The 23,004-nt window shown below is 33.3% G+C and overlaps 5 protein-coding genes and 3 long non-coding RNA genes across 8 annotated transcripts; 6 read left to right on the top strand and 2 right to left on the bottom strand.

The window, feature by feature from the left end:
* The first annotated feature begins 2,854 nt into the window (after positions 1–2,854).
* Positions 2,855–4,037, top strand: LOC145007603 (uncharacterized). The gene is made up of 2 exons (XR_013663005.1): positions 2,855–3,576; positions 3,680–4,037. It is a non-coding gene; the product is annotated as an uncharacterized LOC145007603 (long non-coding RNA).
* A 200-nt stretch (positions 4,038–4,237) lies between these two features.
* LOC145006216 (uncharacterized) lies at positions 4,238–4,500 on the top strand. The gene is made up of 2 exons (XR_013662838.1): positions 4,238–4,311; positions 4,433–4,500. It is a non-coding gene; the product is annotated as an uncharacterized LOC145006216 (long non-coding RNA).
* Positions 4,501–4,700: 200 nt separating this feature from the next.
* LOC145005930 (uncharacterized) lies at positions 4,701–5,431 on the top strand. Its single transcript, XR_013662719.1, has 2 exons — positions 4,701–4,774; positions 4,896–5,431. It is a non-coding gene; the product is annotated as an uncharacterized LOC145005930 (long non-coding RNA).
* Positions 5,432–6,777: 1,346 nt separating this feature from the next.
* LOC145005534 (uncharacterized) lies at positions 6,778–8,098 on the bottom strand. The gene is made up of 2 exons (XM_078964621.1): positions 7,216–8,098; positions 6,778–7,106 (listed from the first exon to the last, which is right to left on the bottom strand). The coding sequence occupies exons 1-2, from the start codon at positions 7,533–7,535 to the stop codon at positions 7,034–7,036; spliced, it is 393 nt and encodes a 130-aa protein (XP_078820747.1). The 5' UTR covers positions 7,536–8,098; the 3' UTR covers positions 6,778–7,033.
* An 89-nt stretch (positions 8,099–8,187) lies between these two features.
* LOC145005533 (uncharacterized) lies at positions 8,188–9,352 on the top strand. Its single transcript, XM_078964620.1, has 5 exons — positions 8,188–8,331; positions 8,421–8,712; positions 8,786–8,861; positions 8,963–9,087; positions 9,195–9,352. The coding sequence occupies exons 1-5, from the start codon at positions 8,188–8,190 to the stop codon at positions 9,278–9,280; spliced, it is 723 nt and encodes a 240-aa protein (XP_078820746.1). The 3' UTR covers positions 9,281–9,352.
* Positions 9,353–11,432: 2,080 nt separating this feature from the next.
* Positions 11,433–17,902, top strand: LOC145006859 (uncharacterized). Its single transcript, XM_078965892.1, has 8 exons — positions 11,433–11,447; positions 11,520–11,592; positions 11,664–11,912; positions 12,022–12,093; positions 12,204–12,874; positions 12,993–13,233; positions 13,317–16,389; positions 17,899–17,902. Exons 1-8 carry the CDS (start codon positions 11,433–11,435, stop codon positions 17,900–17,902), a joined length of 4,398 nt encoding a protein of 1,465 aa, XP_078822018.1.
* A 107-nt stretch (positions 17,903–18,009) lies between these two features.
* LOC145006346 (F-box/LRR-repeat protein At4g29420-like) lies at positions 18,010–19,796 on the top strand. The gene is made up of 2 exons (XM_078965435.1): positions 18,010–18,523; positions 18,746–19,796. The coding sequence occupies exons 1-2, from the start codon at positions 18,055–18,057 to the stop codon at positions 19,636–19,638; spliced, it is 1,362 nt and encodes a 453-aa protein (XP_078821561.1). The 5' UTR covers positions 18,010–18,054; the 3' UTR covers positions 19,639–19,796.
* Positions 19,797–20,278: 482 nt separating this feature from the next.
* LOC145003962 (uncharacterized) lies at positions 20,279–22,349 on the bottom strand. The gene is made up of 4 exons (XM_078962864.1): positions 21,815–22,349; positions 21,671–21,718; positions 21,125–21,555; positions 20,279–21,010 (listed from the first exon to the last, which is right to left on the bottom strand). The coding sequence occupies exons 1-4, from the start codon at positions 22,017–22,019 to the stop codon at positions 20,384–20,386; spliced, it is 1,311 nt and encodes a 436-aa protein (XP_078818990.1). The 5' UTR covers positions 22,020–22,349; the 3' UTR covers positions 20,279–20,383.
* Positions 22,350–23,004: the final 655 nt, after the last annotated feature.

The following is a 23,004-nucleotide window of genomic DNA, read 5'->3' as shown; positions in this document are numbered from 1 at the left end:
TAAGTAGTCACCAATAAATTACTATTTGATTTAATAAATTATTAAATAGTCAAATTTAAGTGCTTTTAAAAAAATGTATTAAGTACTAGGTGTGAAACCCGTGTATTACACGGGTTGATTAAAAAAATATATCAATGTTTAAATATTAAGAATTTTTTAAAATAAAATTTCAAAATAAATAAACATATTCAACTAATGAATAAATATAATCACTATTAAGAAGATCATCCATAATATCAATGATTGTTTTGTTATATTCATTAAATTTATTATCATATTCAATGTATTTTAATATATCTTCTATATTTTTTAAGATTCTTTGCATTTATTATCACATTAAAATATATTTAATACTTTACATATATAAATTTAGTATTATGTGGTATATTGATTGATTTAATTCAAAAAAACCACAAAATGATATGTGGATTTAAATTTAATCAAAAAATTTACAAAATTACATGTGGCAAATTTAATGAGAATATGACATTTGACAAAATGATCTTCATTTATTAGGATAGATTGATTTATTTAAAATTACAACAAAATGAAAATAATAATAATTGTTTGATGGTCGATGAGATTGATGCTTTTTTTTTTTTTTTCATTTATCACATATTAACACACTACTTAAGAGTTATTTTTTTTTTTACTCTAGACCAAAAGTAAAAGTTGTGAATATGTTTTATTTTATTTTTTTATTTTGGAGTTCTTCAATTCTAAAAAAATATATATTTTGTATTTATGTATTCTCAGTAGCATGGACATAATATAAATTCGAAGTTTAAAGATTATCTACTACTATAGATTCCAATAAATATGCCAAAACAAAACTAAAAAACATAAATGGTTCACAAATATTACATAACAAAAATATTAAGGGAACATAAACGAAAAAAAGATTAACGGACAATATATCATCTCAACATAGTAATCTTTGCCACTCAACCAATACAACAAATACAGAACCTTCACTGTTGATTCGGTAAATAGTTTTCATCCCAATTTAAATGGAACAAACAAAAAATCAAGGTTAAGATGACAATGAAAGTGTGCTGCTAAAAGAAGATATAAGAAAAAAATGAGGAAGTTTAGATTATATCAAATATAGTCCAGATTTTTCCAAAGCATTTTCTTTGTTCCTTATTTTTCTTCTAGATTCTCTTCATAGCAAAGCAAAATAAGAATATAATATGTTAACATACACACAAGATGTAAGAGATGGTTTCAAGAGAGAGACCTTGGCGGCGCTCGATTAGGACTTCCGGATTGATGCAGTTTTAGAATTTACAAACAGATTATGAGCATGTATCAGCTTCTTGTCTAGGTTTGCTTCTTCTTCGTCAAACTTGAAACCATACCAAAAAGTAACAGGTGAAAAAATAAACAGAAAAGATATGGAGAAGAAAGCTAATAAATATTTACTCATTTTCACTATGAATCAATCCAACGGAATCACAAGGAATATGAAGAGTGGTTGCACAAAACTCAATGAAAAAAACAATAAGTGAGATAAAGTTAAGGGTTTATACCTTAAGATATAGGGTTGGTGAAGTTTACAGGGCATGTTCTCCTCATCAACATTATACATTACAAATGTAATGTCAGGGCCTTTAAAGTCCAAATCATCAAGCTCCATGGGAGTTTCACTATTCTTTGGGACTGAGCACATCGCACAACAAACATTTTATAATAGAACTATCATTTTTTCAAGTAAAAATTATATCGAAATCAATTTTTAGGATACCAAATGTCATCTTAAGTTTTCTTGACCCTTTAATGATTGCATATGTAGCTGTAGCGCTCTACAGCTCAAACAATGGTGTACATCCTTCAAACAGAATGTATCGCTCCAAGTAAGTGATTTTATCATCTAGTACACAAAAGATAAACAATAAGGGCAAAAAGGAGAAAAGAGAAAAAAGAATCAACTGACCATGCTATCTTCATCCAATGTAATTATATCTATGTATTGGAGGAAATTCATCAAACAGTTGGCGAGCAACTGCCAAGCATTCCTTTTTCTCCTCAACAACACGCACACATACACACATATAATAGAAAAACCCAAACTGGGGTTCACATAGAAATATAATTTCAACCATAAAAAAACCCAATATGTTATTTCTTAGGTATGAGCGTGAGATGAAATGAAACTTAAACACAAAACAAAAATACATTTTTGTATGTGATCGCACACCAGAAAGAAATAAGGAGAGATGCCTCTTTCAAGTTTATCTGGGATTGCAAACGTGAGAATAAGAGATGCCTTAGAGAGAACCAACCAATGGAGGTAGTGTAGGTTACAAAAAGTCGACATGTGTGATGAAACAACGAGATTGAGTGGTCGTGGCGGTGGAGTGTACAGTTTTTGGAGAATGGGGGGATTATAAGGGAGCTGAGATGCGAAGAGGCTTAGGTTGTTGGGGGGATAAGGAATGAGGACCTGGTCAAGAGGCAGAAATCCAAGGAAGATTGGTTTACTTTAACTCGTTCATTTGTTCACGCTTAAGTTTGTGATGCATAAATTGCTTGTAAATATAGCAGTAATGTTTGTACCTCTTAAAATTTAGCATTTAATGATAAATGCTTATTAAGGTGTATATATATATATATATATCTATACTACTTTATAATAGAAATCCAACTATTTCCATAAATAGATTCAATATAATAATAATATTTTTTAAGACGTCCAAACCATTAAGCTGTTAGTACAAGTAATCATTAATAAAATAATATTAAATTTTAAGAGGTATAACCCTTATTACGCTATTTACAATGAGTTTATGCATAGAAAAATACCAAATCTTACGCGGTTAACATGAATTACGTACATATTGAATAGGCTTTGGCTTTCTTCTTCAAATTGAACTGGTCAAAGAAGAACCCGTCTTCCTCAGATTTTGCCAATTGAATCGGTCTATAGATAAACTTTATATATCATCTCTTATCTTAGTATCTATAGCCCTTCCTTGTAGAATAACCCTAGATGAGTCGCCATCTCTTCTCTCCTTGAACTCTCTCCCTCTCTATTAAATACTCTAAAATTCCTCCCATATTCGACGCAGTTACCCACCACACCTTGACCACTGAGACCATTACAGTCGCTGCTAAACACCTCTGCCTTTCTCTTCTCTTGCATATCTCCTTTAGAAACCCGAATATCGAACATCACAACACCATCAGTAAACTTTGTTGTCACATAACCTTCACTACCATCAAACAGGCCACCTTCATCATCATCGCACTTCATCTTACCACCGTTCACAACCCCCATCTCTCGACATCTAGCATATGCTACTGTTCTATTCTCTAATTATTTGATTTTGATCGATTGCACCGGTCAAGTCTAGAACGAATCTTTTTCTTCATATCTCTGCCCCATCCCCTTATATGACCAATTGACTGCAAAAAATTTCTTATCTGTGAGGTCGTAAGTGTTACGCATTTTACACACATACCTGGAGACCTAACCATCTACTACTCACAGCTGGTCGCACTCGACTCTCTAGAAACCTCAGACAACCATTTTCACAAGTGTCACAGTGGACCAGGATCCAACACGATTTCAAGGTTAGTGCTCTTTAACTGACAAAATTTTGTGAATTTGAGAATTTCTCTTTTTGTGGTCATAGGTCTCCAACCATCTCTCTCTCTCTCTCTCTCTCTATTGCAGAACCAGGAGGCAAACACTATTAATTTACAAACGTTCTCTAACAATACAGGTTTTTGTTAGCAATTTTAAAGTGTTCTTTTCAGTCATTTATCACATAATCGTCAATGTTTACTCTCAATTTCCGGTGTTTCCTCTCCATTTCAGGTTCTGATGTTTGTCTACATTTTGGGTAATCATTTGTATATTAAATATTCTTGTATAAGTGTATCTAGAGTAAAGCTTTCTTGTTTAAGTGGTACTAAGGGTATTTGTGTCCTTTTGACATTTCTCAACTATCTGTATCAATTCAGGTATATCTTCAACTATCTGTACTGATATGGACTCCAGTTAATGAAGGAAATATCTTATTACTCTATCATTTTACTGTAGTTGTTGAATCCTTATCCATTTAATTAATGTTTGTTTTCAAGAAAAATAACAATGCTTGCTAAACCCACCACCTTTGTTATCGTTCTTTGCACTTCCCCTTTCTGTCTCTCTATCAAAAAGCTACCTCATAGCTTCCACATATTAGTTTCCTCTATGCATCCTTCTAAAATTCCGGTGCTGCTGATCACATAATCGTCAATGTTTACTCTCAATTTCCGGTGTTTCCTCTCCATTTCAGGTTCTGATGTTTGTCTACATTTTGGGTAATCATTTGTATATTAAATATTCTTGTATAAGTGTATCTAGAGTAAAGCTTTCTTGTTTAAGTGGTACTAAGGGTATTTGTGTCCTTTTGACATTTCTCAACTATCTGTATCAATTCAGGTATATCTTCAACTATCTGTACTGATATGGACTCCAGTTAATGAAGGAAATATCTTATTACTCTATCATTTTACTGTAGTTGTTGAATCCTTATCCATTTAATTAATGTTTGTTTTCAAGAAAAATAACAATGCTTGCTAAACCCACCACCTTTGTTATCGTTCTTTGCACTTCCCCTTTCTGTCTCTCTATCAAAAAGCTACCTCATAGCTTCCACATATTAGTTTCCTCTATGCATCCTTCTAAAATTCCGGTGCTGCTGATCACATAATCGTCAATGTTTACTCTCAATTTCCGGTGTTTCCTCTCCATTTCAGGTTCTGATGTTTGTCTACATTTTGGGTAATCATTTGTATATTAAATATTCTTGTATAAGTGTATCTAGAGTAAAGCTTTCTTGTTTAAGTGGTACTAAGGGTATTTGTGTCCTTTTGACATTTCTCAACTATCTGTATCAATTCAGGTATATCTTCAACTATCTGTACTGATATGGACTCCAGTTAATGAAGGAAATATCTTATTACTCTATCATTTTACTGTAGTTGTTGAATCCTTATCCATTTAATTAATGTTTGTTTTCAAGAAAAATAACAATGCTTGCTAAACCCACCACCTTTGTTATCGTTCTTTGCACTTCCCCTTTCTGTCTCTCTATCAAAAAGCTACCTCATAGCTTCCACATATTAGTTTCCTCTATGCATCCTTCTAAAATTCCGGTGCTGCTGACCATCGTCCTGTATCTATGCGTATGTCTAACTTTGTGTTTATGTGTGTTTACAGGACTTGAAATGGATTGATATAAACCAACATCTCAAAGAAATCGTGGGTAAGCTTCTTAAGATCTGAATATGATCTTCTTGTTGGGTTTTTAGAGCTCTTGTAGTTGAATGTTTAGTTTTTTCTTTAAAGTTGCAATATGTAAGTTTTTGTTATTGTTTGGGGTAAACCCATTTGTAAGTTTTGTTTTTGAAAATTGCAATGCATAAGTTTTTGGTTTCATTTATTGTCAGACAACAAAAAAAATTTAACTGACAAAATTTTGTGAATTTGGATTGATTTGTTTCAAATTTTATCATATACATATTTGACTATTGTATCATTCTTATATTTGAAGGTACCATATGAATAATAGTTTCTTCTTTGTTTTGTATGTATCATGTACAAGAACATGGGAGTGTTTTGTTCTTAATATTTTGTATGTAAATGAAAAAAATAAGCTTTATTTATGCATTATACCATTTGTGAATGAAAGTTTTTTTTTTTTTTTTGTTAATTCTCATGTGTCTTTCTTTGACATTCGTAATTGGTTTGGTGGGTTCACGTTATGTGGTTATATTTTGGTTTTCGATTTTGTTTTCGGGTTAAGTATTTTGTTAATTAATTTATTAGGAAACTATGATTTCATTTAAGATTAAAAACTTTCTTCCGTCTTTGAGTTCATTCGCATTTATACATTAAAAACTTTGCATTTTCATTCAAATTCTTCGCATCTTGCATCCATCCGTCTTTGAGTTCATTCGCATTTCATCGCATTAACTGAGAAATTAATCAGTTGTCTCATATTCGCATTTCAGTTGTTTGAGAAACCCAGATACGAACCTAAATGCGAAACCCACTGATTTCAAATGCGAACCAACCAAAAATCATCAACCACGTACTTGTGTCACCAAATGCGAACTGAATATCACCATTAAATTCTCCTCGCATTCTATAGATGCGAACACAATCCAGATCTCCGACTCCAAGCTTGCGAAATCAAAATCAATTAACCTCAAACAAATCGTGAACTTCTTATGCGAACTGTTTTGACCCACAAAACCAAATGCGAACTCAATTGATGTCATATGTGAACTGATTTCATATATGCGAACACAATTGATTTCATATGCGAATCCACATCCATCGATATGAAACCAATACCAGTTACAAGCAATTAGTAGCAACCATCGATCCTCTAATTTTCAATTACTCAGCCTTCGCTTTTCATACAACCCGTCGACCCTGAAAAATCGATAAACACCAAATGTCTCATTTTTAGATCGATTTTCTGATTAAATGTCATATTTGAAGAATGATCGATTTTCTGATTAAATGTCATATGTGTGACATTTAATCAGATTACAAAACATGTTTGTTATTAATGGATGAGATAGATTTAATGTATATCATCAGTTTTTTTTTTAAATGACAATTTAAAAAATCCTAATCAGTTTGGATAGAATTTGAAGTGCTTATCTGATAAGCACTATGATAATTTCGAAGTTAGTGTTATCTTTTTCTAATTAATAATGATATAAACTGTAAAGATAATTTCGAAATTAATATGTTGACTAACATTGATCCTTAAAATTTGGGATATGAATGGTTTTGAGCGGGAAAATATTGACACCTGGGTAACCCTCTACAATAAATACCTATGGATTGTGTGACATTGGTTGCCTTTTAAAAGACATAAAAACAAGGCATGCATTTATACCCCAGAAAATAATAATGTAATAGCAAAGGAAAAACAACACCATAAAAACATGTTACTTATTTGAAACAATCCAAAAAAAAGACAACCATAAAAATTCCAACATCAAATAAATCTACTAAAAAAACTTAGGTGTTAACAACTGCATCTTCATCATCCTGAGATGGCTGGTTTTCAGCTGCAACAGTAATCAAACCACTCCTGACAAAAAAATAAAATTTAAGGCATTCATAAGTTTCTTGATCCTTGAAATATATAAAAAAAACAGTTTTTCATGATCGTTTGTAAAACAAAGTACAAATGATCTTACCCGACATCAACAGGAAATTCACCATCTTCTTCATCACGAAGCCTATAACATCTGTTTCGGCTTTGAACTTTGACACGGGGTCTCTTCAGTGGTGGTGACAAAGTTTTTGGTTTTGTTGAATCTAATGTGTCAGACTTTTCCACAGCTTCATCATCCAGCTTTTCATCTTCAGAACTTAGAATATCAATAACCTCATCCCAATTCCAATTTAGCAATGCCCATTCCCTTTTCTTTTCTTTCTCATGTTTCTCATGCATACAAAGTTGAAGGATGATTTGTTCACATTCCTGCTTATTTACAATGCTACTTGAGTTCGACATTATGGCCGTTTTTCTATGTCAAAAGTAGTATTAGTTACAACGTAACAATTAAATCAAAAGAGAAAACAAAAAATATGTGAACATACCTTCTTCCCAGGTGGAAGAATCAAGTCATTATCGAATTTCAGAGAAGCAAACATAGGTATTTATTGTAGAGGGTTACCCAGGTGTCAATATTTTCCCGCTCAAAACCATTCATATCCCAAATTTTAAGGATCAATGTTAGTCAACATATTAATTTCGAAATTATCTTTACAGTTTATATCATTATTAATTAGAAAAAGATAACACTAACTTCGAAATTATCATAGTGCTTATCAGATAAGCACTTCAAATTCTATCCAAACTGATTAGGATTTTTTAAATTGTCATTTAAAAAAAAAACTGATGATATACATTAAATCTATCTCATCCATTAATAACAAACATGTTTTGTAATCTGTACATATATACGTATTTAAGATTACGAATCTTGCTTCCATACTTTACCATCAAACCATTTGTTCCATTGATTTCATAAAACCATCTGTTCTATATGCTATATCAGAATCAAACAGGTATTGAACTTTTACTTTATTTCATAGTACAAGCAATATGTATTAGAAAAACCATCAAGTATAGCAATTATTAACTGAAGTGTTTTTCAGTTGAAATGGATATTTATCATACTACTGTTAATGAATTTTCTGCTTTGGGGCAAATATATGAATGGTGGAACATTACAAGTGTTAGAGTATTGTATGTTTGGGAGGACATGGAAAACAACAGGATGCTCTTGTGGATGATAGATCGCCAGGTAAGGTTTTTTTCCAATTAAAATATTCAACTTCTATTAAAAGTTTAATTTTGTAAATAATACCATTACCATTTTGTTATTTACACCAGAGAGAAAAAATATTAGCAATCATACCTCGCCATTTAGTGCCCGGATATCGAAACATGAATCTGAAAGGAAATGTATTCTCTGTGCAACATTTCCAAGTTGATGAATACCATTTGGACAATCCAATGTACCAACAGTACAAAATCTGCACCAGTGATAAGGCGATAATGATAAACCATGCCACAACTTTTACTCGGTTAGTAAGCGATTTTGCCAGTGGATATCCACTTTATCCAATTGTGTCTACTGTCACAACTGTTGCACAAGATCATACAAATAAAAGAAGGCTTGTTGGTATATTTATATCTTTTCTTTAATCATTTTTATATCATCTACTATAAATTTAACAAGAAAATATGTTTTTTAGATGTGGTTGGAAGAATAGTATGGGGAAATCGAATCAGACAGCTGCGATCATTTGAGTTAATTCTCCAAGATGAGACGTAAGTATATATGTATTTAAAAAAAAATTAAAACAACATAGTTTTTTATTAAATTTATTATCATTCATTATAAGAGTTTAAACAGCATTACCTTTTAATAGGGGGAACGTAACAAAGTTATTGTTGTATAACGTACCAGCAAACCTTATGATTAAGGTTATTGTTGCAACATACAACAAATCCATACTCTATGTTTCTTGCATGAAGCTGGTCCACAACAATTTGGGTCAGTTAAAAAATATGATCAGTATATAATTTATATTAATATCAACATATTCCAAATTGTAAATACATATTATTAAATTTTATGCCACATGTTTCATGTTTTTGCAGGTAATTTATTGGTTTCTACTGTTTTAACCGACTTTGATGTTGAACCACAAATGTATGAAGCTGATAGGATTAGAGCTAGATATTGATGAGAGAGTATTAGAAAAAGATTTTCTTGAAAACTTTTTTAATTCCCGTGTTTTCAATTCAGTTGTGGAACTTTTAACACATATGGTTTTACCACATTATATCTTTTATCAGTTTTAAGTTTTATTATTGGTTTTGTTAATTTGTTAACTTTTCATTCGTGAATGTGGTGTTTTTATTTTCTTTTTGACTTACTATATATATATATATATATATATATATATATATATATATATATATATATATATATATATATATATATATATATAATTGCTTGTAACTGGTATTGGTTTCATATCGATGGATGTGGATTCGCATATGAAATCAATTGTGTTCGCATATATGAAATCAGTTCGCATATGACATCAATTGAGTTCGCATTTGGTTTTGTGGGTCAAAACAGTTCGCATAAGAAGTTCACGATTTGTTTGAGGTTAATTGATTTTGATTTCGCAAGCTTGGAGTCGGAGATCTGGATTGTGTTCGCATCTATAGAATGCGAGGAGAATTTAATGGTGATATTCAGTTCGCATTTGGTGACACAAGTACGTGGTTGATGATTTTTGGTTGGTTCGCATTTGAAATCAGTGGGTTTCGCATTTGGGTTCGTATCTGGGTTTCTCAAACAACTGAAATGCGAATATGAGACAACTGATTAATTTCTCAGTTAATGCGATGAAATGCGAATGAACTCAAAGACGGATGGATGCAAGATGCGAAGAACTTGAATGAAAATGCGAAGTTTTTAATGTATAAATGCGAATTGGGGAAGAAAGCTAAGAGTTTCGCATTTGGCACCTGATCTTTTCAAGAAATAATATAAGTGGTCCAACTTCGCAAAATGGGGTCATAAAAAGACAAGTGCAGAATTTTCATTTCGCATCCCTGTAGTTGGACCACTTATATTATTTCTTGAAAAGATCAGGGGCCAAATGCGAAACTCTTAGCTTTCTTCCACAATTCGAATTTATACATTAAAAACTTCGCATTTTCATTCAAGTTCTTCGCATCTTGCATCCATCCGTCTTTGAGTTCATTCGCATTTCATCGCATTAACTGAGAAATTAATCAGTTGTCTCATATTCGCATTTCAGTTGTTTGAGAAACCCAGATACGAACCCAAATGCGAAACCCACTGATTTCAAATGCGAACCAACCAAAAATCATCAACCACGTACTTGTGTCACCAAATGCGAACTGAATATCACCATTAAATTCTCCTCGCATTCCATAGACGCGAACACAATCCAGATCTCCGACTCCAAGCTTGCGAAATCAAAATCAATTAACCTCAAACAAATCGTGAACTTCTTATGCGAACTGTTTTGACCCACAAAACCAAATGCGAACTCAATTCATGCAATTCCTATTTTTTTTTTTTTAAGAATCTACAAAAATAATAATTAAAATTGAATTACATGTAAAACCAATTCAAAACAAAAAATCTTATTTTGTTTCCCGGTATAATTTTGAATACTTTTCAACTAATAAGATAAAAGTAAATCAAAATGGATTACGAATTTTCAAATTTTATTATAAATATACACATAAGTATGAACTATATGTAATCCTTTCATAACAAACTTTTAACCTATATATATATATATATATATATATATATATATATATATATATAGATATATATAGAGAGAGAGAGAGAGATATTTGCGTAGTAGATGAACCATAGGCGCCAATTGCAAACATATTCTATAATTATAATTTAACATATAAGAAGGCTTCATCGGTTCTACAGTCTGCTACTGCGTATGTTTACTATTTACGATTTTTACTTTCTCGATTATACACCATTCACACTCACTTTGTGTTCCTTTGTACATGCATAAACTACATATATTCTATCGGCTTCACAAAAACCATCTGCTCTATCGGATTCATCAAAATCAAACAGGTATGTGTATTTAACTTTAAATTATCTCTTATTCAAGTACTATATGATGAAAAAGTCTACTATTTATAGTATTTTTTTAGTTAGATGCAACGTGTTTCAAAGTAACTAGCTTCACCTAAGAAAAGAAGTATCATCAAACCAATATATGTCGGCAACTCAAGCATCATCTCCTTATAGACCATTCACATTACCAGAAACACATAAATAAAATCTGGTTTTGATCTAAACTATTATAACAAAAACAAATGGTAATAAATTTCGTATTTGAATAATCATACTTTTTGATTTGTTATGTATAAAATAAAGTATACATTTTTTTGTGTGTTTTACAGTTTGCAATGAGGTTTGACGGTAAAGAAAATAAACATAATAATGTTATCCAAATTGATGCAGAAAATACAAAAGGTATATCACATATTTACAATCATTATTAGTATATCATCGTTATACATTATTCATTTAAAAAAATATTGCAGAAAAACGAAAAGCATATAATAAGGCATGTTACGAACGACGAAAGGAGAAAAACAAAATGAGACGAATAGCTAATGGGGAAGGAAATAGTCAAAACGCAACATTTTTGTCAAATGTGCCAACAGTAAATAGGAATCTGGTGGATATTACCAATGCATCTCCTACATGTGTAATGGATTTTGGTCAAAAAAAGTTGATTTATAATAGAAACCCTTATCAACGTCAGACGGAACCAACCATAACAAAACCAGGTAACTATGTCTGAAGTTATCATATTACAATCTAAGTAGTACAACATTACATTTAACCATAATCTTTCATAATTTACATTCTTAATGAGAAATTTTTGTTTATACGTAGGTATTCAAAGTCAGCCTGACGTAATACTACCTCCACGCGATGAATTGATAACTCAAATTTCAACATCAATAGGTCAGTATTTGATTTTTACCGAAAAATATCATATATATTGGCTAATAATTATGTGTAATTATTTTAATTTTATTTATATTACATTTAACTAATGAATAAAATGTCTACAGATCCACAAGGTTGTATCCATGGCAATGTCACTCCATCAGTACAAAATGGTAGCATCTCGGATGATCCATATAGTTTTGTTTTCGCCGGTATCCGTAAAAAACATCGTGTGGTGAAGTTCAATGATATATGTAGTTATTGTGGGGCAAAACGACTACAATTTGAATCTGCTGGCTTTTGTTGCATGAGTGGAAAGACAAAGTTGGCAGACTCATCTATTCCTGACGAATTACACAATCTTTTCACCTCAGAAACAAAATTAGGCAAATTGTTTAGAAAGAATATACGTGCATACAACACCAACTATTCATTTGCATCAATGGGCGTAGAAGTGGATGAATCGATGGCCAATATGACATCTGGGGTATACACTTTTTGTGTGAATGGAGGGATATACCATAGAATCGATCAGTTAGTTCCAAGGAAAAAGGATGAACCTAAGTTCTTACAATTGTATTTTTACGATGTTGAAGCTGAGATGTCAAATAGACTCGAATGGAAGAATCTTGCTAAACCAATTGTTGAAATTTTGACTCGCGTTCTTGCTACAAACCCATACGTTGCAATATTTCGTAGCCTTGCTGATCTAGGACCGCTCGACAATTACAGAGTCACTTTAAATGCATCAGTAGAACTAGACCAAAGGGTGTACAACCGGCCAACCACATCCGAGGTTTGAAATTAATTATGTACATATGTTTTTGAGAAAAAAGATGTTTCATGTATTAAATATAACTATGCAAATTACGTACCAGTTTTAATCATATTTTTTCTATTGTATAATTTCACAGGTTGCTGGTATTTGGATTGAAGGCAATGACAACATAACCGCATATAAAAGAAGTATTATAGTATATGGAAGGTCCGACAAACCAAAAACAATTCAATCTTATTGGGGATGTTATGACCCATTGTGTTATCCTTTATTCTTTCCAAATGGTGAGCCTGGATGGCATTCTAACATACTAAGGCAAGGGGTTTCATTCAATGAGATGGTTAATGACGACCAAATCTTCGATGAAGATCTAGAAGGTACGCATAGCCACAATTTTAATATTGTTAAATTTTACAAATGTAAAAATTGATATAATTTATTCAATTTAATCATTATGTAGAGACTGATATAAGAACGGGTAGGAAAACTGTAACTATGCGGGAGTACTACTGTTACAAGTTGCAGATTCGATCAAACTTGAACGTAATTATGTTAGGAGGGAGATTATTACAACAATTTGTGGTAGATATCTACATCAAGATTGAGACTTCGCGTTTGGAATTTTGTAGAAAAAACCAATCTACAATAAGAGCGGAGTTATACCAAGGTGTTGTGGATTGTGTCAATGCCGGTGAGGTACAAGCAAGTATGATTGGGCAACGTGTTGTTTTGCCAGCAAGTTTCATCGGAGGTCCTCGTGACATGCGAAGACGATTTCTCGATGCTATGGCTTTAGTTCAAGATGGAGGGAAACCTGATATATTCCTTACAATAACGTGCAATCCGAATTGGCCTGAAATCCAAAATGAGTTACTTCATTTTCAAACAGCACAAGATAGACCAGATCTGGTTGCAAGAGTTTTTCGTGCTAAGTTACATGACCTTAAGGAACAACTCTTGAAGAGGCACGTCCTTGGTGTGGTGAGTGCATATGTTTATGTAATAGAGTTCCAGAAACGTGGTTTACCACATGCTCATTTTCTCTTAATAATGAAACCTGAATGGAAGCTCACCAATACAGACCATTATGACAAGTATGTGTGTGCCGAAATTCCAAACCCGACAAAGTATCCTATACTACACGATCTGGTCAAATCACACATGATACATGGTCCTTGTGGTACATTAAACAAAAAATGTTCTTGTATGCAAGGTGATCCACCAACCTGTCGTTTTAGATACCCTCGACAATTCAACGAAGCCACAACACAAGGAAAGGACACATATCCGGTTTATCGAAGGAGAGATAATGGAATTGCTGTGAATAAACAAGGTATTATGATGGATAATAGATGGGTTGTCCCATATAACCCAAAGTTGTTGATGATGTTCAACTGCCATCTAAATGTTGAGGTTTGCTCGAGTATAACATCAGTGAAATACATCTTTAAGTATATTTACAAGGGTCACGACAAGCAAGTTATCCATATTGATCCAGATGCACAACCTGTTGTTATCAATGAGATAAAACGTTTTCAGGATGCACGATACGTCTCCGCTCCAGAAGCAGTATGGCGAATTTTTAGCTTTTCTCTTAATCAAATCCACCCTAATGTGATCACTTTGCAATTGCATCTTCCAAACCAACAGTTGGTTAGGTTCACTGATGATGATGCAATGAAATCAGTTGTTGAGAGGGAGAAAGATAAGAGATCAATGTTGACTGCATTTTTCAAGATGAATAAAGATAACGTTAATGCAAGAGAATATTTATACAAAGATTTTCCCAAACACTTCACATGGAATAAAGAATCGCGTCTATGGAATCCTCGAAAAGTATCACGAGCAGTTGGTCGTTTGGTTTCTGCAAATCCTGCTGAAGGTGAGCGATACTATCTACGTGTGTTATTATGTCATGTTAGGGGTCCTACATGTTTTGAAGATCTGTACACAGTCAATAACGTAAGACATCCCACATTTCGAAAAGCGGCTCTTGAAAGAGGGTTAATAGAGACAGATGATAGTTTATCGCAGTGTCTTGTAGAGGCCTCCTTGTTTCAGTTTCCAAATGCTCTCAGAAGGTTGTTTGCAACGATATTAGTTTTTTGTGATCCTGGAGATGTTCGCAAGATATGGAATTCCCACTACAATTCTCTCTCCGAAGATTATAGTAGACAATACGATAATGTCAATCGAGTACAAAATATGGTCCTTACAGACATAAGCGTATTCCTACAGTCTATGGGTAACAAGCTTGATAACTTTGATCTCCCGACTGTAAACACCGATTTGAATTTTCAGTCTGGAGTTTTTCGAGAGGTACAAGAAGAATGCTCTATAATTGTGGAAGATGACCATTTGCGTGCCAAAGAGTTTCTCAATCCTGAACAAAAATATGCATATGATGAGATCATGAGGCATGTGTGTACTGATTGTACAGGAGTGTTCTTCATAGATGGTCCTGGCGGAACAGGAAAAACATATCTGTACAAAGCTTTACTTGCTAATATACGCAAACTTGGTCATATTGCACTCGCCACAGCTTCATCGGGTGTTGCGGCTAATAACATGCCTGGGGGGAGAACAGCTCACTCGCGTTTCAAACTTCCTCTAACTCCAGATAATAACTCATTCTGTAGAATCCAAAAACAAAGCGGTACCGCTCAACTACTTCGGCTTGCAAAAATAATCATATGGGATGAGGCATCGATGGCAAAGCGACAGGTGGTGGAGGCGTTTGATCGGACAATGCAAGATATCACTGGGGTGGCACTCCCTTTTGGTGGAAAGATAATGGTTCTGGGAGGCGATTTTAGACAAGTATTGCCAGTCGTAAGACGTGGGACACGAGCACAAATTGTAGACTCTAGCCTACGAATGTCGCCTCTTTGGTCTTCGATTATAAAGTTGCGGTTAACAATAAATATGAGAGCACTTACTGATCCATGGTTCTCAAACTTTCTATTACGGGTTGGTGATGGAGTTGAAGAAACAGTGGACGGAAGTTTTATTCGCATCCCTGATGATATGGTCATTCCATACACTGATAAAGAAAAATCATTAGATTCTTTGATTGATGCAGTGTTTCCCTCATTGGAATTTAATAGGTCTGAATCAGATTATATCATATCGCGGGCAATATTATCTACAAAAAATGATAGTGTCGATGCGATTAACGATTACATGATCGATCGATTTCAAGGAGAAGAGAGAATTTACTATAGTGTCGATGAAGCCATAGATGATAAAAATGGCTTCTATCCGTTGGAATTCTTAAACTCGATCAGTGTTAGTGGTTTACCTCCGCATTACCTTCGATTAAAAGTTGGATGTCCGATAATACTGTTACGGAATATTGACCCAGCAAATGGGTTGTGTAATGGCACCCGATTGATATGTAGAAGCTTTCAGCAAAATGTTATTGATGCAGAAATAGCTGTTGGTCAACATGCAGGAACAAGGATATTTTTGCCTAAGATTCCTTTATGTCCATCTGATGATGATATGTTCCCATTCAAGCTAAAGAGGAAACAGTTTCCTATTCGATTGTGCTTTGCAATGACAATCAATAAAGCTCAGGGACAAACAATTCCATATGTAGGTATCTATCTTCCAGAACCAGTATTCTCGCATGGACAACTTTATGTTGCATTGTCCAGAGGGGTTTCACGTTGCAATACAAAAGTATTAGTACAGCCTAACGAAAATTCAAAAGGTGATGGGGTTTATACAGCAAATGTGGTGTATAAAGAAGTATTGCACGATTAATATTTTGTATTGTCTTGACTGGTTGCTTTTTATTGGTTATTTGATGCATGATGTAACAAATAACACCATAGTTTGATTATATTGTCTTCAACATGTACTTTTTTTTAACATAACAATTTTGTAATGGAAACATATCACCGAAAGAACTCACGTGCCCCGCCGCTTTGCGCGGGTAGACGGCTAGTATATATATATATATATATATATATATATATATATATATATATATATATATATATATATATATATATATATATATATATATGAACACACACCTTGGGAGAGAGAAGCACAAATGGGTTACTAGGTTGGGTTCACATTGCAAAAATTGGAAAGCACACGGACTCGGTGGACACTAATTGAAAACTTGGATTGAAATTATGATATTCACAAAACCATAGGGACCGTTTGTGGAATGTAATTTAAGAATATCAAAACGTTTCTTTTCTTTTGGAAATTCCGTAGGTCTTCACGTGCAAATTCTATGTGGCACGCGGAAAAATATGGACGACCTGTCAAAATGTTTCTATAGAAATCTTTTGTTACAAAGAATATCATGATTTTTTTAGCTCAAACGTAGTTTGTATACGGACTTCATGAATTAACAAATTTGTTTTTTTTTTTTTCACTGATTAATCTATTTTGGAGCTAAAAATGTGACTTTGGACATCCAAATTTGAATTTTAATATGTCAATGAAATTACAAAGAAAACAATAAAAAGATTTCAACTCGAATTATGAAAGAGTTGTAAAGTTTTAGAGTTTGAAAAAAAAAATCAAATCTAACTTTGAAAATCTACATATTCCCAAGCAACCCACTTGCAAAAAATTGTGGTTTTTTTTTTTTTTTTTTTTTTTTTTTTTTTTTTTTTTTTTTTTAATAAATTGCTGAAATTATCCTTATGATTTGATCAAAATTACATGTTTGGTCTTTAGTTTTTTTTAGTACTTGGATCGTCCATGTGGTTTGATTTTGTTGTATTTTTGTTTCTTACATACATAAGATTAAGGATCAAACATGTAATTTTGACCAAACCATAGAGACAAAAAACGTAACAAAATCAAACTACAATGACGATCAAAGTGCAAAAAAAAGTTGGGTAACAAACGTGCAATTTTAACTAAATCATACAGACAGTTTCAATAATTTACTTTTTTTTTTTAGCGTTTTTCAATTTCTTAACTATTTTATGGAAACTTTTCTTGGAAAAACTTTGAGAAAAAGAAAAGATTATGATCAATTTCTCTTGTCTTAATTGATAATTTTTTTTTAGGTAAAATAAAAAAATTATTATGTTATATATAATAATAATAATAATAATATTCTTTTTATAACATATATACCAATATAACACGATGTTATTGTAAAATAAAGGGACATAAGTACTAACCCGTTTTTTTCTCTTTCCTTGTGTAATCTCACTCGGTCCATGGACAAACTTCCCGATGATATAGCCCTCCATCTACTGAGTCGACTCGACGACTCGGCCGACGTAGCTCGCTGCCGACTAGCTTGTAAGACGTTCGATACTGTCTCTCCGGAACTTCGATCAATCAATCTTCAATGTTCATTGGAAAGGTACATCAAATCAAGGTCTAAGTTATCGAATTCTTCAAGTTCGTCACAATCTGTTACTCCTTTCAAGACAATTTTCCTCAATCTTGTATCGAATTTGAGGGTTGTCGATTCGGTGTGTATAGGCACCGAGAAACCACTCCGAAATGTGTCGTACGATGATTTTGAGGATGAGGATGATGATCTGTACCTCACCCATGGAGATTTTGTTAAGGAGTGGCTACCTAGGGTTTGCGGAAGGTTGAAATCGCTTTCAATTTCTGATTTTTGGATTCAATCTTGTTGGCGTCGATCGGACCTGTTGCCTCTAGTTTCTGCGTATTGTAAGTTCATCATATATGCAAGAATTCTAATTCATGTTCTTCATCCTCTGCTGATGCTGTTCTTATGTTGTAAAATTCAATTCTCTACTGATGCGAAATGATAAAACCCCCCTCTATGATCTGACAATCAATTAGGAAGCTCATGTACCTTCATATGTTCTTAATTTCACCTGGTGTTGATGATTGCTAGTTAATCGATGCACTCAATTTTGATTGATGCAGGTCATAATCTTCTTGAATTAGAGGTGAAGAACGCATGGCTATCAGTAGAAAACATGAACCCAATGCCAATGCTAACAACTTTAACACTTGAATTCATAAGATTAGACGATGAAGACCTAAACATGTTGAACAAATCCTTCCCAAATCTTCAAGTTCTTAACTTGGTAGGTGTCGGAGGTCTCAAACTCCCCAAAATCAACCTTCTTAACCTCAAAACCTGTCACTGGACTGTATCAAATGCCCCATCATCTTTAACCCTAATCACACCCACTCTCATCACACTAAGACTCGAATGCATAAAACCCACTTCACTTTACATCGAAGCTCCCATGTTATCTCATCTCCATCTTGCCCTTGATCATGCTGACTCATTTACAATCAAAAAGTTCCTAAATTTAAAAACCCTTTGGCTCGAGTCTTTATACATCGGATCCTTACTCTTAAACTTCCCATTTACAAAAACAGTCGAAAACCTAACAGTCGATTCACGAAAGTGGGAGAGAAGGGCAGTTGGGATTTCCAAATTTACCCTTGAGAAGGTGTTCACGGTTTTCCCGAATGTGAATTCTTTATGTATAAACTCAAGTTTGTGGTCGGAATTAGAGGCGTGTTATGATGTGGAAAGTTGGGAGACTTGGGATGGGAGAAAAGGGTTGAAATCATTTTGTGCATATTTGTTGTTGGTTGACCCTTTGTTGACTTTTTCATTGGTTGCTTCTTTGTTGGATCAATGTGTGGGGTTGGTTGATGTTTCATTGCTTATACATCATGATGTTGTTGCTAATGTATCGAAAAGCTTTATCTCAAGGTGTACATCTCGGTGGCCGGAAGTGAATTGGAAATGGGGAATTTGGAGAGAAGGAATGGAAGTTTCTTGGCTAACCAATGTATAAATTTTGAATGATTTCTTCATGATTTTTGGATCATAAAAAATGATTTTTTGCTTGTCTTTGTGTTATATTTAGATAATTATGTTGTAAATACGATCATATGTATGTTATATCTTTGGTTTTACTAGATAATATAGTAGCTGGTATCTATGTTTATGGTTTATTGGTTGCAATAGATAGTAGTTGATCTGGATTGGAGTGGACTACCTTTCTAGGGCTAGTTTTATTAGAAGGATGAGAAGGGCCTTTATGTCTTTTTGCACAAACGGAAGATTGGGAGTATGTCTTTATCACCACATTGTTCGACTTTTTTCAATGAGACAAGAAATTGCATTTTTTTGTTCCATTGATATGGTTGTTTCTTGTTTATTTGGACTTAATTTAGACAAAATGACATAATTTGTTCCGTTGACAAGGTTGTTTCATTTCTATTTTATTGACAAACCATTTTTTTTGAAATTATTATTTGCTGAAAAATTAAGCCGACTTTCTATCATTTTTAAGGAAAAGTTTCATAGTAAAAAGGGTACAAAGATTTATTTTATAAAGTACATTGTTATTTTTGAGAAGAGATTATTATGAACATTATCGAGGGAGGGAGAGGATTTCTACAATTACATGTTTCACTCTTATAACACCGATGTATAATGATGAGATAAGTAGATTATCTTCCATGAATTAAGGTTACGGTTACAATGCATACCACAACTTCCACTATCATTTCGATCTCTAATTTCCAAATTTATTATCAAATCAATATTTGTCTACCCGAGTAAGAAAAACTTCTGTTCTCACCAAAAATACTACGACCATATGTGACACTCATCATGTCTAGGACGAGCGGGAACTGTAGGGTCACAAAAGAAGTGATTGGTAGGCATGTCAACACAGCTATTGGAATTAGAATCCTTGAGTTCCCTTGGCCAAACACAAGGTACAATGTTGCACCAAAAGCTACTATCATGGCTGTTGTTGAGATGAATAAGGTAGTCAAACCAATTATCAACTTTGTAGGCAACTTAATGAGAAAGTCTTGTTCAGCAAAACGTGCAGTGAGGATCGACAAAAACATTAACAATGAAGTAACAGCCGCGAACAATGATATGGCATCTGATATTGCAAATACTATGAATGAAGTGTTGTTGGTAAAAATTGGTATCCCAGTTTCCTGATTGCTTCCTCCTGGCACTGTAATTGCTGACACAATGGTGATGATTAATGTAGCTGTGATCGTGTAGGACTCCGCAGTGGACTTCATCCATTTTTCTCCCTCAATCACCAACTCCTTGTGTTCTCTTGTGAATACCATTTGAGGTGTTTCGTTGAAATAGTTCTTTTGCATAATGCTTAGAGGACAAATGAATCTTCCCACTTCCTACAATATTGCAATATGTGTTAAGTGTTACACTTACACATGCTTGATAAATACTTATGGCACGTCTTTTAATATCAATTATACTGATTTTGAATCATATATAGAGATTCATACCTTATACCATTGTAGTTCGCGTTGTATTTGTAAAGCTGCTCCCGATATAAGATTCAGTTTGTTGTTAGGTGCCAATCTTGCAGCTAGATGCAACAGGTTATTGCCATGAGAGTCTCTGATTGTTCGATATATATTCCGATGCTCGCTCATTTGATAAAGGAGGTTGTAAACCTTTTCTGAGCGATTTATCACAGCATACTGGATAATGTTGTGACCATCTTCGTTAGCACTCCAAATTGCCTCTGGGAACCAATTCACGATTTCTTCTACAAACTCGTGTGCATTTTGTCTAGTGGCTTCAAGAATTGGCTTTGTGTAATAGTGATGGTAAGAGCTGGTGTGAGTTTCTTCCTTTATCAACTTAGATACATCCCACAACAGTTTCATAGCATCTTTATGAATTCGAACTCTCTCTTTAATGAATGGAGGCGCTGCAACATAGAAGAAAATGAGCATCTCAAATAAAGAAATAGATCTTTTTTTTTTTTTTTTTTCTCTATCTTCTGTTTTTTGTAATACAATGACTGTACTTGTTGATCATCTTACCTAACATGTTACAAATTTTCCTGGAACACACAGAAATTAAGCCAGTCACTGCATTACGTGACGGAATGTTTGTTAGAATTAATAATAGAATGTTCAACCAATAAGTTAAAAGTTCAAGAAAAGATAAATTAACTCATGACCTACCAAAAATGATTGGGGTGATTATCAACATGGAAATGCATAGAGAACATGCAGAACGTCTGTCAGTTGTTGTAGACAAGTTTTGGAAAACTTCTGCTGGTCTCTCAAGTAACTTTTTTTTGGTCCCTACAGTATAAAAATCGGTGTGCAGATGGAGGTTTTGGTGGAGAAGCGTTATTATAAATAATTTGAAAATGTAAAGGAACATGCAGAATTAAGATGAAAAAAGAACAAACCTATATATTTTTCATATACGTTGAGTTCGCAAGGGAAATTTTGAGCTATAGCCATCAGCACAGCATCAGAATGTAAAGGCTCCCATGACACCAATATATATTCGACCACATTCAATATATATTCGACCACATTCAATATATATTCGACCAGATCCCAATATCCTTGTTGAGTAAATCCGTACAAATTTCGGAGTTGGTTTGCTCTGTATTCTTCATCTTGTTGTGTATCTATATTTTCATAATTTTGTTATCAAGGTAAAAACTAGCGACATACAAATTAAGTATCTTGTCTCTAATCTAAACATCAGGGATTAAATTTATGTGAATACTCTTCCATCTTCTAAGATGTTTAAATAGAAAGAGAGAGTTGATTTGTGGTGCCCACAAAAACAACTTTAAGGATTGCCTCCTCCTCAAGTGATTCCCATCATATAATAAAGTTTTAAACAAAGAATATATATTAATTTTAAAAGTTAATTACCAAATGATTTTTTACTGTGAATTGGTTTATCATAGTATAGCTCGTAAAGTCTTGAGCAAAGAATATTTGGACTGTCGTTACCCCTGCTGCTGCTTCACTTCCCATTACTGGCCGTCTTCTAAGTCTTTCAAATTCAAACAAAAAGAGACAAATTAAGGGAATCTTAAAAGAGTCTCTTAATTTGTAGAATGAAGAACAGGTTTTATTGTTTGGTTGACTCGATTTCTACTCTACACGGAGTATCTGTAATATCATATAAGTGCTATGGGATATATAAGTTGTTGATAAAAGTGTATTAGCAATTGTACAAACACATACGTGGATCAATTGTTAACAGTTACATTTCTAATTGTAATGTTTTAGAAACTTACTCGATGCATGTTTTAATAATTTGTATTTTTTTTTTTTTGCTAATCGTTCAAATGGATGTGATGTAGACAAAAGTACACTAAATCAAATCAAATAACCAGTTCATC

The sequence above is a fragment of the Lactuca saligna genome, chromosome 7 (assembly GCF_052625555.1).
Source record: "Lactuca saligna cultivar CGN05327 chromosome 7, ASM5262555v1, whole genome shotgun sequence".
Lineage (NCBI taxonomy): Eukaryota > Viridiplantae > Streptophyta > Magnoliopsida > Asterales > Asteraceae > Lactuca > Lactuca saligna.
This window is presented reverse-complemented; position numbering and strand designations above follow the sequence as displayed.

Bases quoted from the DNA above. Each gene is read 5' to 3' on its own strand.
- LOC145005534 (XM_078964621.1), bottom strand. From the start codon at position 7,535: ATGTCGAACTCAAGTAGCATTGTAAATAAGCAGGAATGTGAACAAATC. The intron at 7,107-7,215 runs GTAAGATCATTT...TTTTTTTGTCAG, and splicing joins GAATTTCCTGTTGATGTCGG to GAGTGGTTTGATTACTGTTG.
- LOC145005533 (XM_078964620.1), top strand. From the start codon at position 8,188: ATGGATATTTATCATACTACTGTTAATGAATTTTCTGCTTTGGGGCAA. The intron at 8,332-8,420 runs GTAAGGTTTTTT...TATTTACACCAG, and splicing joins TGTGGATGATAGATCGCCAG to AGAGAAAAAATATTAGCAAT. The intron at 8,862-8,962 runs GTAAGTATATAT...ACCTTTTAATAG, and splicing joins TTAATTCTCCAAGATGAGAC to GGGGAACGTAACAAAGTTAT.
- LOC145006859 (XM_078965892.1), top strand. The intron at 11,593-11,663 runs GTATATCACATA...AAAATATTGCAG, and splicing joins TGATGCAGAAAATACAAAAG to AAAAACGAAAAGCATATAAT. The intron at 13,234-13,316 runs GTACGCATAGCC...ATCATTATGTAG, and splicing joins CTTCGATGAAGATCTAGAAG to AGACTGATATAAGAACGGGT.
- LOC145006346 (XM_078965435.1), top strand. From the start codon at position 18,055: ATGGACAAACTTCCCGATGATATAGCCCTCCATCTACTGAGTCGACTC. The intron at 18,524-18,745 runs GTAAGTTCATCA...TGATTGATGCAG, and splicing joins GCCTCTAGTTTCTGCGTATT to GTCATAATCTTCTTGAATTA.
- LOC145003962 (XM_078962864.1), bottom strand. From the start codon at position 22,019: ATGTTCCTTTACATTTTCAAATTATTTATAATAACGCTTCTCCACCAA. The intron at 21,719-21,814 runs GTAGGTCATGAG...CACGTAATGCAG, and splicing joins AATCACCCCAATCATTTTTG to TGACTGGCTTAATTTCTGTG. The intron at 21,556-21,670 runs GTAAGATGATCA...TCTATGTTGCAG, and splicing joins GAAAATTTGTAACATGTTAG to CGCCTCCATTCATTAAAGAG.